This window comes from Pelodiscus sinensis, chromosome 6, assembly GCF_049634645.1.
Source record: "Pelodiscus sinensis isolate JC-2024 chromosome 6, ASM4963464v1, whole genome shotgun sequence".
In the NCBI taxonomy this organism is placed as follows: domain Eukaryota; kingdom Metazoa; phylum Chordata; order Testudines; family Trionychidae; genus Pelodiscus; species Pelodiscus sinensis.
In genome coordinates, this window is record NC_134716.1 from 30,615,393 (window position 1) to 30,635,556 (window position 20,164).

Here is a 20,164-nt window from a genome sequence, read left to right on the forward strand (position 1 = left end):
AATAAGTCCATAACACCACATCTTATCTTAAAAGCTGCTGCTAAAAAACTAAAAACAATGCAACACACAGTCCTGTGACCACTTCCTATCATTTTCACATTTCAACAAATAGCTCAAAGTAGTTAATGGGAACAGCCGATTATTCTTTAATAGTTGGGAGACTACTCTCCCCCAGCTATGATTTTGACCCAAAGTTTCTCATTATACACTGTCCAGTGCAATGAGAAAAACTGTTACCCACCTTTTTATAAATATTGCTCATGTTAATTCCATTGTAGGTGTCCATGTACCCAGATGTGTAGTCAGAAATTTTTGCCTCAGTGGTATCTATAGGGCTGGCTGAGTTACCCCTTGAGCACTGCAGTCATGTGCTGGCATATCAGGTGCTGTTGGCCCTATGCCCTCTTGATTCCTTCTTGCGAATAACTCCAAAAGAGGGACGGAAAAGTGGGTAATGGAATAGACATGAGCAACACATCTCAAAGACTAATACTTACGAGAAGGTGGTTAACGGTTTTTTCTTTGAGTGCTTGCTCATGTCGATTCCATTGTAGGAAACTGACAGGCAGAATACTTGGAGGCAGAGTTGGAGTTCACAAAAAGTAACTATGGACAAAGCCTAAAGGCACAAAGTTCAACATAAGAAAACCACAATCCTTGACAAGCAATTAAAGGCACTCCAACTGACCACTATGTGAGGTAAGAATTAACTCAGAGGGCATAGGGCTGGCATTACTTGACATACCAATGCAGGAGTACGGCATTGAAGGGGGTGACACAGCCAGCCCTATGGATACTAGAACATAAGAATGGCCGTACTGGGTCAGACCAAAGGTCCTTCTAGCCCAGTATCCTGTCTGCCGACAGCGGCCAGCACCAAGTGCCCCAGAGAGGGTGGACCGAAGACAATGATCAAGCGATTTGTCTCCTGCCATCTCTCTCCAGTCTCTGACAAACAGAGGCCAAGGACACCATTTTATCCCCTGGCTAATAGCCTTTTATGGACCTAACCTCCATGAATTTATCCAGCTTCTCTTTAAACTCTATTATAGTCCTAGCCTTCACAGCCTCCTCTGGCAAGGAGTTCCACAGGTTGACTACACGCTGTGTGAAGAAGAACTTTCTTTTATTAGTTTTAAACCTGCTACCCATTAATTTCATTTGGTGTCCCTCTAGTTCTTCTATTTAGGGAACTAATAAATAACTTTTCTTTATCAGCCCTCTCCACACCACTCATGATTTTATAGACCTCTATCATATCCCCTCAGTCTCCTCTTTTCTAAACTGAAAAGTCCCAGTCGCTTTAGCCTCTCCTCATATGGGACAAGTTCCAAACCCCTAATCATTTTAGTTGCCCTTTACTGAACCCATTCCAAGGCCAAAATATCTTTTTTGAGGTGAGGAGACCACATCTGTACGCAGTATTCAATATGTGGGCGTACCATAGTTTTATACAGGGGCAGTAAGATATTCTGGCACTTATTTTCTATCCCTTTCCTAATAATTCCTAGCATCCTATTTGCCTTTTTGACCGTCGCTGCATACTGCGTGGAAGTTTTCAGAGAACTGTCCACGATAACTCCAAGATCTCTTTCCTGATTTGTTGTAGCCAAATTAGCCCCCCATCATACTGTACGTATAGTTGGGGTTATTTTTCCCCGATGTGCATTACTTTACACTTATCCACATTACATTTCATTTGCCATTTTGTTGCCCAATCACTGAGTTTGGTGAGATCTTCTTGGAGTCCCTCACAGTCTGCTTCCGTCTTGACTATCCTAAACACTTTTGTATCATCTGCAAACTTTACTACCTCACTGCTTACCCCTTTCTCCAGATCATTTATGAATAAGTTGAAAAGGATTGGTCCCAGGACTGATCCTTGAGGGACACCACTAGTTACCCCTCTCCAATCTGAAAATTTACCATTTATTCCTACCGTTTGTTTCCTGTCTTTTAACCAGTTCTCAATCCAAAAAAGGACCTTCCCATGGCCATGTAATTTACACAAGAGCCTTTGGTGAGGGACCTTGTCAAAGGCTTTCTGAAAATCCAAGTATACTATATCTACTGGATCCCCCTTATCCGCATGTTTGTTAACCCCTTCAAAGAACTCTAATAGATTTGTAAGACAGGATTTCCCTTTACAGAAACCATGTTGACTATTGTCCAACAAATTATGTTCTTCTACATGCTTCACAATTTTATTCTTTACTATTGTTTTGACTAATTTGCCCGGTACTGAAGTTAGACTTACCGGTCTGTACTACTAAGGCAAAAATCTAGGATGACCAGGCACATGGGCACCAGGGTTCCCTATAAGATGTGTGCCTGTGCGGGCATGCACCAAGAATTTCATTCCTGTCCATCCCCTCAGGAGAGCTGCACAGTGGAGGTCCCAGTTGCTCCCGAGTGTGGGGCTGTATGGAGGGTGACTGACCACTACAGGAGCAGCTGGGCAGCCACCACAAGGCCTGTGTGGGAGCTGTTGGAGCTGGAGACGGAGCACTGTGGCCGCGGCTCCAGTCCTGGCAGTGGCTCGCTGAGAGGCCCAGTCCCTGGGAGCAGCTGAGGCTGAGGCTGATGGGGCTGCGACCGCAGTACTAAAAATAGCACTGCAACCCAGGCTCCAGCTCCAGCACAGACGGCAGATGCCCGACATGTTGCCCTGCCCGGCAGGTGCGGGTGCCAGTATGGAAGAAGATAAGAGAAGGAAGAACTAACAGGAAGGTTGGGGGTGAGGAGAGGAAGGGGCTTGTGCTGAGAGGAGGGGGCCAGAGCAGGAGAAGAAAGGGCAAGGCACCAAGAGGCACGGTGAAGAGACAAATGCCAGGGGACCAAAAGGAGAAAATGAAGGGAAAGGGCAGAAGGAACAGGGGTGGGGGGAATGGGAAGGTATCAGTGGGAGTGGGGAGGGGACAGAGTGATGCAGGGAGAGGAGATGGACGGGGCAAGAAGAAGGAAGAGGAGAGGGGAAGAGTGGGTGTTGGGAGAAGAGGGGTTGAAAGAGGGGTGGGCATGAGGAAGGCAGGGAATGGAGCAAGTTATGTGTGAGGGCGCAGAGGGGGCGTGATGAGAACTGGGGCAGAGGATGGTGAAGGGGTGGGCACCAGAGAGAAAATGGGCAAGGGGGGCAGGGTCAGTGAGGGAAGGAGGAGGCACCAGGAGAGCATAGGAGGTAAGAGAAGGTGCAAGTGCCAGAGAGTGATTCTGGGGGTGAAACAGAAGGGCAGATGTGGTGAGGGATGTAGAGGGGAGGGATGGGCACCAGAGGGCAGAGGAGAGAGGCAGGATAGGTGGGTAGAGGGAAGTGTTAGGAGAGAGGATGGGAAGGGGATTTCGAGGAGAGGGAAAAGGGAAGGGCAGGTGCAGGGGTCATAGAGGATGGGAGTGCAGGTCCCAGGAAGACTTAAGGGAATGAGAAGGGCAGGAGACAGGACAGCAGAGGAGAGTGAGGGGTAGGGGACAGCAGTAGGCAATAGGGGAGCAGATGGGGCTAAGGGAGGATGGGAGACATGGCAGCAGAGGGGGAAATGGAGAGGTCTATAACTTCGATGCCACAGTGGCACACATCCGAACATGCACACATGACCTCAATATTGATGCACAAGACAAAATGTACTCCATGGATGGAAAACCTTAGAGGGAACACTAGTGGGCATGTGCACATCTACAATGGAATCAACATAAGCAAACACTCGAAGAAGAAGAAGAACTCCAATGCAGGTTCAGATAAATTCTTCTGAGCTAAAATTGCCAAAGGTGATTCAGCAGGTTAAATAAAATGGGTAATTTTATGAGAATAGTTATCCACTGGATAATAAACTGCGATCATACTGTAGCCTTAAAACTATGTCTGATTGTTATAAAAGCAGAACTACACCTGATGGTCCAAGTATTCAGATCACTTAATGTATCAACAACACTACACCCCAGATGTTTAAAAAAATATTCATTTACTATATTCACAAACAAAAATATGTGTAAAAGGCTTAATTCTGAAACTGTGTTTCAATGGGTCCTGCCAACACTCTAAAGTTCTATCACATTTTCTTTAAAAATATTCTACATCTTAAAAAATCCTTTTACATTGTACTGTCCAGAAATAACCTGCCACAGAATCCAGCCTGTTCCTTCCTGACATGTAAATCTCCCTCATTTGCTATAATCTTTAATGAGTTACACCACCAGTCTTAACTTTGCTCCTCTCTTTGGCCCATAGTGGAAATATGGTGTTGGACATATCTATATAATTGTATACTGTATGTTTAGTTAAGATTTTGAAATGAATACAATCTGGTCTTTTAAGTTATGGCATGTACTAGTGGAACAGAGGAATATTTCAATGAATATTGTCCTATATAGTTTATGAATGTGTTTATTAAAATGTGGCAAAGTCTATACTAGGGATGTTAAAATGTTGGTAATTGTGTAAACGTATTACTGTTGAAAAATTCAGCAGTTACACACACACACACACACACACACACACACACACACACACACACACACACACACACACACACACACACACACACACACAGCTGAATCCCCAGGAGATGGTGTGTGCCATTCACAGGGAACCAGCTGCCACCCCAGTCTGCTGCTTCTGAAACAGAGGCAGCAAGCCGACTCCCAAGGAGCTGGGCAGGAAGCCTGTGTAACCATGAACGTTAACCAATAAGCCCAGGCTTATCGGTTAACCATTTATACAGTTATATATTCACATCCCTAGTTTATACATGTTTAAATAAACCTTATATTTTTAACTTCATTAACTACCTCAAACAGAATTAACATTTACAGGGTTTTTTGTTTTGTTTTGTTATTTTTTCAAATATTTTTATCGAACACTAGCATTATAATATGCTGAAAATGAACGCTTTGGATAAGAAATTGACTTTTATTTTATTTTATTCTGGACTCTTTCCTATATATTTTTGCAAATATAAGGGGATAATATTAAAGCTAGAAGTATAATGCTAACCATGTAGGATAACGAATGATGATGAAATAGTGGCAGATTCATCATTAACTGCACATTGCCATTCTAAAAAACCAGTTACCTATCTGTACTATAATTACTGTTCTTTCAAGTGTGGGGGCTGCTGCATATTGCACTCAGGTGTGCACACACCCAGTACATCAAAGTTGCTGGTGGTAATGATCCCACAGATGTGGTCTGCACCAAAATCATCACTGGTACCAAAGATGCCAATGGGGCCCTCAGAACTGAGGAGGCAGCTGTCTTCAATTCTGCACTAAAAGCTTAGACAGTGTGAAAGGTGGTGCTGATGACAGATTTCTTTGACCAATCCAGAGGTCACCACCGACTCAACACAAAAAGCCATGGCCACTGAATGCTCCTGAATTATTGGAGAGTTGAGACAGAGAGGCAGAGCAAGTCCAATGATGCCTGAAATGCCAATGACATGGAAACAACCTGTGCTAACGCCAGTGTGATCAGTACTGGACTCAGTGGGCATTCCCATCACAAGGCTATGGGATATTCTGGGATGGGTTTCTCTCAGTCTTTCCTGTTGAAGCTGTTCTACTGCACAGCAATTATTCTTTATTTGACAACCTTTTGTCTTCTATAACTGAGGATATGCTTCAATAACTGAGCTAGTCATTTTTCAGCCCAGTAGAATGGCTTCACCCAAGAATATCCCATACCTCACAAGCTAAGAGATGTGGATTCAAATCCCTGCTATATTTCAGGTAGAGGAGGGACTGAACCTGGATTTCCCACACCCTGGATGAGTATGCTATTTACTAGGCTAAGGGTTATAGGTGTGATGGTAAGATTTTATTCATTGTTTTTCCTGAGAAAGAGGATACACACCTACCTGCAGAAGAAGATTCATGGCTGTGAATCCCAAATGGAGATAGGCCTCTAACTCCTTTGAAGAGTGGGCTTTTGCTCATAGACCTCCCATCAACATTTCCTATTGGCTAGCTTAAGTAGCTCCCTGCTCAACATGCTGTTTTTTTGTGTGTCCAATTCCTAGATACCTAATTCTTCCCAGGCATTGAGCAAGATGGCAGAATGTCAAACTCAGGGCCGTGGATTCTATCGGAAGCCTAGTCCGAACTACCTAGTTCGTGCCGCGTGTAGCCGCGCGGCACGGGGTTCGAACGAACAGGGATTTAAAAATGGCGGCGCCCAGTTTATGCAAATGAAGCCCGGGAAATTCAAATCCCGGGCTTCATTTGCAAGTGCGGTATGCCTACACTACCCCGCTAGTTCGAACTAGCGAGGTAGTGTAGACATACCCCTAGACAATAGTTTCAAGGGCCTACATGAAAACTTGTACTTATAAAACAGTAGCTACATGTTTCAAAGTTTTATAGCTGAAGTCATTAAGGCAAGAGGCTCCATTAGGCTAAAGGAATAGTCTCAGCCATCAGGAAGACTCTTCTTTAGAGCCCATGGCTTCGGATAGGAGTCAGAAAGTTAAGGCTGAAACAGAAATTAAGAGGACGGAGAATGTCAGGGGTGTAAATAGAGTCTAGAAAATGAGAATATTTTGTACCTGGCTTGTGCTGTTTGATTCAAACAAAACTATACGGTGTTGTTGGGATTATCTACATTTGATTAATGGAGATTATTGTACTAAGAAATACTTCTCTTGCACAGGGCTGTGGCATTTCTGAACACAAAGAGGTTATATATCTGTCTTGTAAATTAGATTCTCAACAAGTCCGTGGTGTACCAATGGAAATTATGTACATGGAAGACTTGCAAGACCAGCCCCCCAAAGTGAGATAATTTTTATTTCAAGTTAAAAAACAAAACACCATTAAACCCCAGAAATGGTTAGTCGGCAACCCTAAAAAGATTGGGGGGGGGGGGGAGGGGAGGGGGGACAACCAATCTACAAAATTCAGGGCTCACCTGTCCTTGTAGTTTATCACAGTATCGATAATGGCGTTCATCTGTTTTGTCAGTTTAGGTGGGTTGGGTGACAATTTTTCTGCAGGAGGTCTGCCTCTTCTCTTCTTTGCCTTCTCACCTTCTTCCTTCCCAGAATCCTTATCCACATTTCTTCGTCTCTTTCGTTTTTTAAGCCGGACTTCCTCTTCCATTTCTTCCAAATTGCCGTCTTCGATTGCCTGACAACCATGGATTCAGAAAAATTATATTTTTAAAAATCAAACATGCAAAGAAAAAACCCTCCATTTAAAAGATCAGCCATATGTAGACAATTCAACACATTAAGTTTATTTACAAACAAGAGTTCAACAGAAAAAAAAAACCCAGTGAGTGGCAATAAGACACAAACTCCAAATAACTATAAAAATACCTTCACCCCAAATGGGTTCATATTAAACTGAACCCTCAGTTCCACTTTGCAAGTTAAAAGTCCTTATCTCTGAGGGCCTGTGGCACTACACTAGTAAGTACACGTGCATTAACTGTTACTAAAACGAACAAATTATGTGCTAAAAAAGATGTTAATGTGCATGTTTGCAGACAGGACAGTCCACATTAGGTTCCAATGTAGGAAGTAACACAGTACACATTCATTTTAAAGTTGGAGCACATTAGATTCATCCTTTTCTTCCAAAAGAGTTTTCAAATTAATTTACAAATTACCTAACAGTTAAAACAGTTTAAAAAATGTTGTGTAATTTTCATTTAGTATAATAACAAGTGAAGAGGCAGCAGCAGTAACAATACAATGTTTTATAGTAAAGAGTACTTGTACCATGGCATGGAAATATAAAAACAAAAGCACAGTCACAAACAATAAACACTACTTCCAATTACCTGCAAACGTGTGCTTTTAACCAGAGCCAGCAGCACTATGCACAGAGATAATAAAGTGTCTCCGAAAACAAACCAGGTACAAAGGAAACCTGCTCATATACTAACAACAGATCCATGCGATAAAACAAGAAGATGAACTTTTTTTTGCCTTTGACAAAAACTCAAAGCCTCCCAGAACGCAAACCCCCAAAAGGAAGGCAAGGAAAGAAACAATCCCAAAATACCCAAACACAAATTGTTTATAAGAAAATTGAAATTAATAAGAAAGTATAAAGAGAGACTGCAGAAAAATATATTCAAAATCTTAAAATTAGGCTATAGGATTAATGCTCTCTCAGAACATAACTGATGTTGATATTTGTCTCTCTTGCCTCTCAATATTGCCTTGAGTACATGCAAATGCTAATCAATCCTTTCTTGTAGCTGAAAGAGCTCTAATCATAAGGCAATTACCTTCATTTTTCCACAGCACCAAACATGGCTAATATTTATGATCATGTGAGTATAACAATCAATATAAAAAGAGTGATTACAGCCCAGACATAATTTCTTTCACTTGTGTACTATGTCTCTTGAAAATCGTTTTGTGAACAAAACCTGGTGCACAACACAAAACAACCTGGCATGTTAAAAATGTCAGTGGGATTTCAAAATCTGTTTCCTATGCATCCTCCGATGTGCAAATCCATAGAACAAACATGAACACAGAATCCTGAGGGACAGCCTGAAACTAGGCCTTAATAATCAAAAGACAATTTCCATCATCCTTCCACAGCGTTCAGATAACCATTATGAAGGAGGCTTGATCAGAGGAGTTAGAAAGAAAAAGGAAGGGAAAAAAATCTGCACACAAATTCATTAATATTCATTTGGCTAAAGCAGGACAACCACTATATACCACTGCAGCTAGCGAAGATTATGAAAAGGAAATTTCTCCGTAAATCTTGGAAGCTAGAAATGCTAATAATAAATACAGCATGCAAGGCTGTCAACAGTTAATGTCATTGCTCTCCTTAAGCACTCAGTTGCACACAGAAACACTGAGAACACCAGCTTTTGATGTGTTACACACCTACACATGCCTGTGATGTAGTTCTACTGAATCTTCAAGACGGCAATGAAAAAGGATATTTACCTTACCACTATCAGCAGGCCGGCTATCGGAAATCACAGTTAGTGGGGATAAAATTAACAAGCCAGCAAAGCAGCGAGCTGCTAGTCTCTTCATCAGCTGATCAGGAAAAAAAAGAGAGCTGGGGAAAGGCTATGTTTTCATATACAAGTAATTTTATTTTACTGAAAATTTAATACTGAAAGAATTGTGGATACTCAAATCTGCTGTTTCATTCTACCTACAAGGCCCGAAGCCTTCTTCCTTCAGTCTGCTTTAATATTGACAACTACTTATCATATTTCACCCTTATTATTCCAGGCATCCAAATAGATTTTTAGCTGGGCAGTTACTGATTCTTGCAGTAATTAAAATGCTGACCGCAAAACTGAAAAATGCAATTTAAAAATGTGTGCATTGTAAAACTGCACTTGTTACACAATGAAATTATATTGTTCTCTTATGAACAGAGAGGTTCTGCTTACTGAGATTACTCTGAAAACTATTCTGAATTTAAACTGAGGTAAATATTCTAATTTAGTTTGCTTTAGAAAATGGATATTTGTTTTAAATAAATATTTTTCTACTAAAAATAGGACGTTGTTTACCAATACTTTTTTTTGCTTTTAAAACCCCCCAAACAAAAGCTATACTTCCATCCCAGAGCCTCCACATACCCTGAGCTGCAATTAAAGGCGCAAATGTAAGTAAGGTATCTATTGTTACTTTTGAAGGGCTGATATAAAGGGTAATAAACAAGGGATAGTTCAGTATATTTAAAGATATATTTTGATTCTATCAAAAACAAAAAATTAACACAAATAAGTAAACTGACATTTGCTCTTATATGCTCTGTAAATCTGTGATTAGCAGACAAATGACAGTGAATTAATTGCTAGTACAGCACAAATCTGCAAATGAATATTAAAAAAAACTGTACTTCAGTACTATGTATAAATCTGTTATTAAAATTAGCTCTCAAAATCATGTGCAAACACATGCAAATTCAGATACAGTTTTTCTTAATTTAAGACTGTAGTGCTTGCACCAGGAAACCAGTGTTACACTAAGAACAGTTAAATACTTTAGTTATGTACAAGTGACAGCTAACTTTAACATTAATTTACAAAAGGTAAATTAATACCATGGACTAGACAGTAAAATTCAAAGCTAAAATTATGACTAGGTTGACCAAAAAAGTTGAATACAACTACATGCAAGTCAAATATCAGATGTATCTTTAAAATATATATTATATATGAATTATGACAAATTGATTAAACCAGTACAGCTGACTGAGCTCTGTGCTAGAATCCTTACTACATAGGGCTAGAGCTCCACACCAAACAGAATGCCCTTCCAAACCTTTACCAGCACGGTAATGAAACAAATCCCAGAAGCAAATCCCCAGTTTTTGACTGATGACGTGTTGCGCAAGAGTGCAAGACACAGCACAAAGACATCTCCCATGCTCAACTGCCTCTGGATTAGTGAGGTAAGTAGAAAGAGAGTCAGGAAAATAGTGTACAAATAAGAGTTTAACACTTTCCTTGCCTAAAGAAAAAGAGATGTGTAACTCCAATTAAGCTTGGGCCCTATTATCTTAAAAGAAAGCTGCACCAAGCTCATGTAGAGCCCAATTCTGCAAAGAGCTGAGCACCTCCTGAATGGTACACAGTGCCCTCACTTCTCAGTGAAGCCAATAGAAATTGTGAGGCTGGGCTCAAACTGAAGAAAAACCTTTCACTGTTACTAACCATGCACTTATTACAACAGGCATTGCATTTCCACAGTGCATTCATTGGTTCATTGCATACTTATTATATATATTAAGGCAAGAAACATTTCCTCGCTTGGGAACCAAGACCCTGATATTGCCCAGGCACCAGAATCCGGAGGAGCTATGATGAGGTGGACATTGAAAATGGATGAAAGGGAAAACAAAACTTGAAATGGTCCTTAATGGAGAAAAGTTTGGCCAGATACAGCTCAGTGTTTTCTGAAGACAATCAGACTGAAGTGAATGCTACCAGAGAGGGCCTGCCCCACAATATGGCCTGGCCAATACGGTTTAAAATCTCTTTTCTCTGATTAAGAAAGGCATTTCTTAATCTGTTTTTGTGGGAACAGCATACAAGTAAAATATGGAAGATCAAACCAGTTTACATTTTGTTTCATCCTTTTGGAGAATATGTACATTATGGATATATCCTCAACATTCACTGAGTTTAGAATCTGGAAAATGTGAACTGTACTGAGAAAAATGAATACACACTTCACTTAATTATGGCACCAAAAGTCAGTAATACATATAGCCCTCCTGATCCTTACATAGTAATAGTCTCCTTCTTTAGGTCACTCCCATAATATTCAAGGGAATACTGCTGTAATAAGATGCACACATCAAACAAATATTAGAATATTTAAATATGTAAAAAACAAATATACATTATAGGGAGAGTATTGAAGATATTACATTAAACAAATAGTTGTGTCTTCAAACAAGGTGGAGTAATGACATACAATAAAATACTAAATGCTTTGCACTTAATAGCACTGGTTCACGAAAAACTCTCAAAGCACCATATAAATTAATTAAAACTTAGAGCATTAATTTTCGATAGTAGTTAGATTAATTTTATGTGAAACACAGATCCAGTAACTTGACTGAGGTCACACAATTAATCAAAGGCAGAGTTAGATAAAAACTCAGTAGCTCTGACTTCCAATCACTTTCATCATTAAAGGGCACAATCTCGTAAGAGATTTGTCATGGATCAAGATATATAGTAACTTCCTTTGCTCTGAGACCACCATTAGGCAGTTACTAGAAAATAAAGTGTCACAGAAAACCTGCAATGATAGGAACCTGCAAATGTCTATTTCAATCATGGCTTAGTGCCATGGTGTTAAGACGCCTTGATAATGCTGAACACATTGATCATCCTTTTTTGATTACACGAGAAAACCAAAGGGAACAAATCTCTCTTCGAATGTCCCACCTCATTCCCCCTCAACTCTATCAGTATCTTTCAGGAATCTACTATATATTTTAAAGAGTTTATTTGTGAATTTGTTTGTGCAAAATAAAGTCATACTTCACGATTACCTATAGATACCAAATTTTTCATAAGCAATCCTGACACTTAAATTAGCTGAATGCACTACTTTTTACACTGGAACATGCTGGGTGAAAGGCTTAAATTATTTTTTGTGTTTTTCCATTAAAAAAAAAAACTCATGACTATTATGATTAGAGTTCATTAAAATAATTTCTAACAAAATTAAAATCGAATTGCCTATTCAACTTATTTTAGTGCAAAGAAAATTTTACTGTTACAAATCACAAAATAATTCAAATTAATTACGGAAAGAGTAATGGAAACTTTATGAATTTCTGATTCAAATTTACTATATATGGTAATTATTCAGTAAAATGAATAATGTTCGAAGTTGAAATCCTACATATTTAAAACTGTTCTTTTACTTCTCTTTTGCAAGCACATTAATAAACAATTCTATTACATATATTTAATTTCTTTAACTTTCCTATAAGTTTAATCTATGCAAAAATGACTTTGCCTGGTCAATGACAGGCCTCACTTGATAGTATTGCTCTATTTGGCTCATTTCCCTCCATACATCAGTGTCCAACATCTCTAAAAACCACATAAGAAATCCTGTTGCTATGCTAGAACATTAATTGTGCAGCTAAATATATTCACTGAAAGTGTACCAAAGGACAGGCAAAACAGAAAAACAGTCAAGTCCTCATGCCCCCTCCTACCACTTCCCCTCCCTCCCAAAAAATAACTATCCCAGAAACACAGGGGAAACCTTTTATTCCTAATATGGATATACCAATGATTGACTGGTCCCATAGATTTTGCTTCTGCTGTCGTCTTAAGGTGATGCTTATGGTATTTTTTTTGTTTGCTTCTCACACCACTAAAAACTTCTTTTCTCATTTGTGGGTGGCTTTGTTTGGAAATAGTCACAACAACCTCTAAGATGCCAGTAGGATGATCTAATCCAAGGGAAACCATTACTAGCCAGAACATGACCCCCTTCATGGGATGTGCGCACTGCAGTCTAATAACTAGAGAAACTCTTCAGAGAACATTATTTTTTAAATAAAAGCTAAAAATTACAACTTTTTCAGAGGTCCATCACGAACCTGCTATGATTCTAGGCTTCAATCAATAAGAAATTCTAGGTTTTTGAACTGAGCATAAGAAGAAAAAGTATAAGAAAATGGGATATTAATGGAGAAATACCCACATGAAACCCTTCACTGGCTTCCACTGTTTTTCTGTAAGTTTTCTAATTTCTAATGTTTTAAACACAATAAAAAAGAGCATGCAAGCCAAAAAACCCCCAGCTATACAAGGATTACATACTTTGGTGTATTCCAACAGTAAACGAAACATCAACCAGGACAGTGTTTCAGAGGAGGTACCCAAAATAGATATTTAAAGTATAGTTCAATAATCAGATAACAGATAATAAAGGAGGTAGGAACTTAAGACCTACTGAGTTTAAAGAGTAAAATCCTTCATAAAAAGAGAGAATGCTTATCCATGTATTGCACCACCTATTGGTATACAGATTTGAGATGTTAAAAAGCATGTAATTAAGTAACCATGTAACCCTGCAATGTTCAGCGGTTACACAGTTACATGCAGGGCAGCAGTCAGCTCTCTCAAAGCTGGCGCGTGAGGAGCTGGCATTTAAGCTGGCTCCCCCATGCATACTAGAAGCCTGCATGTAACCATGAACATTAAACGATAAGCCCAAGATAATCGGTCAGCCTTTTACACAGTTACATTTTCACATTCCTAATAGAAATACTAAGCAATTATGACCATGTCTTAAAAATAAAGACTCCTTACTCCAAAACAGCCTGACTAATATCAGCATCAGGCATGAAGATACTGAACAATAAGTTATTTCTTCAGAAAACAGGACTCCCGTTATCAATTTGCAATAGGAAGAAGGGAAAGGACCCTTTCTATGGGAATGTTCTATGCCAAAATTTAAGATGACCTCTGTTTTTCCACATCGAGTTTGTATCATCTGTCTTATTTTCCATGACCTGCGCAGCTTTCGTAGTGCTGACATCTCAACTCATTCCCGCTATACGCCCCTTCTCCTTCCTCTCTCCATTTAGGTCTTTATTCACGTTGTCTTCTATGCCTGACAGGGATGTGAATAGGTAATTGGCCACTGTGGGGTAGGGAAGGCTGAGAGCAGCAGCCCCAACAGTTTCTCAGAGCCAGCAGCTGGCAACCCTGTGGGGCTGGTGTAGTTGTCAGGATCCTGCTTAATTGGCTAACCAGTTAAACTTAAAATTTAACAGGTTAACTAAATAAACAGAATGTTACATCCCTAATGCCTGATGGTGTCTTCTGCTTCGTATGTGCCAAATGGCTTCCTTCTCTTTAAAATCCATTTTGGTTACTTGCTCCCCCAAATGGTGTCTGCACCCTTTTCTGTGCTTAACATAATTGTGTATTTCTGAATCACTTGTTAATTCCTTGGGGTAAGTGCCCTTGTACTTAAGTGTTTGAAAAATTCTATTTACATATATAGCACTATATTAATAAACCAAGTGAAGGAGTAGTGACCATAGAAAATCACCATATGCCAGCACAACCACACAACATAACCTCCATAAAATATCCTGTTGCATGTATTATGAACAAACTTCTAAGGTTCACATAAGGAGTGAAAAAATTATTTTAAGTGAATTTCACCTATATTGCCTTTGTGGTTGGAAGGCATCCTGCAATGACTAAAACAGGTTGATTTTGCTAGGAGTAAAATGATGCTTTAATTCAACCACCAATAAAGTTTTAGTGGATGAACCTGGGCTTTTCTTGCTTCTACTGATGACCCCACCATTTTGTGGTTAAGCAAAACTGAGCAAAGATATCTCAGATAAAGGAATTACTTAAGAATTTTCCTTCCCAAACTGTACTGCAGGAGTGGACAACAAGTGGTCCCTGGGACAGACATCATATGCCAGGGTTAGCCACTGGTGCTTTATTTACTGGCACGTACACAGATACAGTCGCTTTCAGCTCCCATTGGTCACAGCTAATGGGAGCTACAGGAAGTGATATTTCAGTCTGCACCATTTCCTGCAGCTCCCATTGGACAGGAACAGCGATCCACTGGCAGCAGGAGCTGCAAGAGGCTATACTCGTGGATGTGCTAGTAAATAAATAAAGTTCTCTAGGGCTAGTCAACTGTGTCCAGCCTGTGGGCCAGTTATTGCCCACCACTGTAGTGGGTGGAGAGTGGTTTCCTTCACAAAGATACTATTGGTAAGCAAATGCATAAGCTATATCTGTAACCCGCATAACCTTCTTCCAGGTATGTTCAACTTTCAGAAATCAAGACAGCCTGATTGAAGTATTTCAGCTATCTCCACCATCAGGATTTGCAGTTTTCTTTCAAGATAACAGGATTTGTGTTTCTCTGATGGTTTTGTTTGCTTGGATTTTTTTTTAATTCCACCAATGGGTGTCTAAATTGAAATTAAAATCTGACTTTAAAATCCCCCCCGCTCCAATTTGGCTTGTGTACATAAAAGCTCACAATAACTCTAATAGTGTATTGAAAATCTAAATAATTTTCCTTACAAGCACTGAAGCATTTTGCTTTGAAGTGACAAATATTTTATGCCATGCGTAGGGATGTAAAAGAGCAGTTGATTAGTCCACTACTGACATTCCCCACCCCTTGCTGCCTCTCTATCAGAGGCAGTGGGAGGGGGGGAGCAGATGATTGTGGGGTGGGATGGAAATTGGACCAACCCGCATGTGGCTCTGGCTGCATTTAAAAGGCAGGTGGATCTTACTACATTTAAAAGACAGAGCTGCAGCGGTCCCAGAACTGGTGCAAGCCAGGACTGCCAAGTCCCGGCTTGTGCCAGCTTCAAGAGCTACCTCCACTGTGGCTCTGCAGAGTGCCTCCCCTTATCGACTAAACATATAGTCAATACAAACTGTATTGACTATGCGATTAGACAAATACCCGCTCTTTAACATCCTTACCATGAAGAGAAAGTTTTTAATATAGATTAAATATTAACCCCCTTTTTGCTCTAAACAATTATGCACATGGTTACTTGAAAGCCTGAGAAGTGCTATTAAATAAGTAAGGGTTATTCTTGTGAGTAAAGTCACATGCCCACATAAGTGATTGCTAGATCAGGGCCTTAAATGTTCAGTATTTTGGTTTTGTCTAACATGGTTTTGTAAAGGCCAACACACCCTCTAGCTGAAGGTCAATGTATAACAGTGGATTTTTAACCACCTATTGAAAATACTGAATTTAAATTCAGTGGCCGATTTCATTCTCAAAGAGGAAATAGTAAGAGAAGAATTAACGTAACCACTTAATTGTAATAGTAACAAGGGGTCAGGTCAGATGGCTACAAGAAAGTAACAGACCATAGGTATATTAACCTCAGGTTAATAAACAAGTCCCTGTTTCCCTGGTAGGGTTGCCAGGTGTCCGGTATTGACCTGGACAGTCTGGTATTTACGCCTCCTGTCCAGTAAAAAAAAAAAAAAAAATTAGAAAATACCGGACACCTAAAATGTCCAGTATTTTCTGATTTTTTTTTCTCCCCAGCCAGGAGGTGAAAATATCAGATACCTGGTAACCCTAGCGCCTGGGCCTGGGCCCGGGCCCAGCCCCCAGCCTCCAACACCCCCAGCCCTCCGCCTCCTTGCTTACCTGGTTCCGCAGGGAAGCTAAGTTCTGGCTTGAACAAGAACACAAAATGGCCACCAGCAAAAAAGCCTAAAGACCAAGGGAGAAGCAATGCCTTCCCTGGGTCTTAGTGCTCAACCACTCCCCTGTTCCTATCCGTATTCTAACTCTGCACTCACTCTGAAAGGGGCCATGCTGTTTTAATGTTTTTTATTATTATTATTATAATAATTATTTTTTGCGTTCAACAACTTTGGCACCCCCCCCCCTTTTTTTCCTCAACAGAATTTTTCCCTCTTTTTTTGGGGGGGGGGGTAAGAGAGGGGAGTGTTTGGTATTTTTGGTTCAACCATCTGGCAACCCTATTCCTTGGTAATCAAACAAAGTCTACTCCAGATTAATTGAGTCCCCCGTGGAGGCAATCAAGAACCTGCTAGAACCAAATGAGACAGTTTGGTTTGATTGCAACACCTGGAGCCAATCGAGCACTGGCTGGAACTCATTAAAAGCCTTCTCTTTAATAGTATGCACTGCTGGAGAGTAGAGATGCTGTCAGGTACTAGGAGGGACTCCTGCAGGTGCAGAGGGAAGGGAAAGCCCTGCCTGGGGAACAGAACGTTTGACTGTTCTTGCACGAGTAAACTGACGTTCTTATGTATGAGATCAGGGCTTCTTGCGTCAGAACTCTGATGCTCCCGCTCAGGAATAAGCCCTTTTGCACAGCTGTTCTTGCGCAAGAGGCCAGTGTAGACAGGCAACATGAATTTCTTGCGCAAGAAAGCCCTATGGTTAAAATGGCCATCGGAGCTTTCTTGTGCAAGAGAGCATCTACACTGGCATGGATGCTCTTGCGCAAAAGTACATGCCAGTGTAGATGCTCTCTTCTGGAAGGCTACGTCTAGACTGGCATGATTTTCCGCAAATGCTTTTAACGGAAAAGTTTTTCTGTTAAAAGCATTTGCGGAAAAGAGCATCTATATTGGCACGGACGCTTTTCCGCTAAAGCACTTTTTGCAGAAAAACGTCTGTGCCAATCTAGATGCGGTTTTGCACAAGAAAGCCCTGATTGCAATCTTCGCCATTGGGCCTTTTTTTGCGCAAAACAGTTTTTAGCTGTCTACACTGGCCCTCTTGCGCAAATACATTTCCGGAAAAGGGCTTTTGCCTGAACGGGAAAGTCAAAGCATTTGCGCAAGCAGCACTGATTTTGGACAGCAGAACATCAGTGCTTTTGCACAAAATCAAGCGGCCAGTGTAGACAGCTGGCAAGTTTTTGTGCACAAGCGCGTGCTTGCGGAAAAACTTGCCAGTCTAGACGCAGCCAAAGAGTTTTTGCAGAAGAACTCTTCCACCAAAGAGTTTTGGTGTGAGAACATGCCAGTGTAGATGTAGCCTTTGGGCTCCAGAAGTCTGAGGGAGGTAAACTCCTGCCACAAGAGGAGAGACTTTAAATCACCAGGCTGCAGTGATTCAAAAGAGCCTGGAGCTCATGGATGCCAGTAATGCTGCAGTGGCTGAGAGTCCCAATCCTTTTAAAATGCTGCTAGTGTGCCACTCTGGGTGGTTCTCAGGGATTGGGGGTGGGGATGCTGCATTCTGGGTGGCACTGAAGGCTGGCTACTCTTCCCCCCAGATACACCCCTTCCCTGGGGGCCTGCAGAAGCTGTTGCTCTCCTCTGCTAAAATATTTTCCTCTCCCTTTCCTGTCCCTGCTATGCCAATGTTGAAAGTAGATAAATCAGTGTTTGGCTTGGTCTTGAAGTTAAAGTGTTAGACTGTGAGCTGTAGTGAGCAACTGTGGCAAGCAATTAAACTGGGAGTTGCTGTTCTCAAATGGGGAGAGATAATACTCAACCTCTTGTTACCCAGAAGCTCAGGGCCCATGATGTGAAATTAGGAGCTTAGCCACAGCAAGGTCATTTTCTAGGAGTCAGACAGCAAGTTCCATAGTGCCAGGCCCTTTCTACTGTTGCAAGTATCAATAAGGAACACAGACTCACAGTAGATCTCATTTCTTTACCGGGAGAAGTAAGCATCCAAAAGATCCTACCAGTTTACAATTAGTCCAGGCAGTTTCCGGCTGAAGAATAGACAGAGGCCCTAAGATACCACAGCTCAATGGCTTAAGCAGTAGCTTAAATGGGGTGTCTTAGAGGAAGAGAAAGCACAACATGATGACAACCTAGTAGGAGAAGCTACTAACACTTTGAGATCCATCTTGTGATGTCTCAATATGTATAATAGAAAGTTAACTAAAATGAATATCCAACACTAATTAGTTTTAACTGCTCCACTTCTAAGATGTTAGTCTCAATTTTGATTACATCTTAACATTATTGATAAGATTTGTTTTATCTTTGGAAAGATTTGAGAATTTTACTACTTTAGATAGCAGTCATATTTGCAGGGTACAAGAGAGGGAACCTCTCAGAGAAAAAGGATACAATGATACAGAGAAGGAGGTAACCCTCCAGTACTGCTCATTAGCAGAGTGGGGAAGTTTACATTGCTACTGCCTGTACTGTTATTCTGCAGACAGATTGTAATTTCCAGTGCTCTACACCTAGCATCTCTCTCAAGCAGAAAGATGCTGTTAGTGAAGAGATTTTTTTTTAAAAAGTTTTGAACACATTCTGGAAATCTATTTTTAAGTGTGCTTTTTTCTGATAATCCCAAAATACTAGTCCATCTTTGTGCTTTTAAGTCTTTAAAAGAGGATTTTCTCTTTTTGCGGAAGTCTGGGAAAGGTTTAACAATTTAAGCCTCACTGTTTCAGTAGCTGTTCTGAATTTCAGTTTAAGCAATGCCATCCCAGTTACCTAAACTGCAGGCTCAGATAACTGAACATTCCAAAATTTTGCCTGGAGGCGGGAAAAACAAAAACAAAAAACAAAAACAAAATGAAGAACTTTTAGTTAAGAGAACCTGTACTTTCAGTTCATGTTGGCTGGCCCTTTAGCTGGCCTTTAGCAACTCAATCTAGCAAAACAAGCTGTCTGAAAAACCTTGTTTTAACAGTATGCAACTTATTTTGTTTAAGGTCCTCAACATGGCTTCTCTCAATGCTGTGTTTAAAATTACCAGAGGATGTTTCTTATAGAACAGTCCTTATCCAAGCACCTCCCTGTAGTGTTGGGCAGTGTAGCAGCCACTCAGCATCAATTTCTCTTTGGGTTTGCACAGATTTAACTCTCCAAGTAGGCCTCTAACTGCTCTACTCTTCTGTGGCCCCTAAAGTCAAAAACAACTATGCAACAACGCAAACTTAAACACTCCTCTTGCTCTCAAACATCTGCTAGGCACTAGGTCTTCGCATTCTTGCCCCTAATCAGCCTTCTCTCTCACTAAGCCCTCCACATCTGTACTTACTTACTTCCTTCCTTCCAACTGCAAGGGTGGTTTGGACCTCTTACTTTTGTTTGCTTCCTGCTCCAGGTGTCTTAAGTTTGGTTAATTGGGCCTTTACTGACTAGCTCATTAACCTATCTCTGCCTTGCATAAAGGTGTGCCCTATTACACATCTGTCACATTATTAGCCTAATGTTTACTAGAGG

At 40.6% G+C, this 20,164-nt stretch overlaps 1 protein-coding gene across 5 annotated transcripts in view; it reads right to left on the reverse strand.

Moving 5' to 3' along the window:
- The window catches only part of SMARCA2 (SWI/SNF related BAF chromatin remodeling complex subunit ATPase 2), a 187,991-nt gene that overhangs the window by 36,814 nt on the left and 131,013 nt on the right, over nt 1-20,164 (reverse strand). For all 5 annotated transcript variants that reach the window (XM_025188130.2, XM_075931662.1, XM_075931661.1 and 2 more), the window contains one exon: nt 6,899-7,116. In XM_025188130.2, coding sequence (XP_025043915.2) covers nt 6,899-7,116 — 218 coding nt within the window. The remainder of the gene's footprint in view (nt 1-6,898; nt 7,117-20,164) is intronic.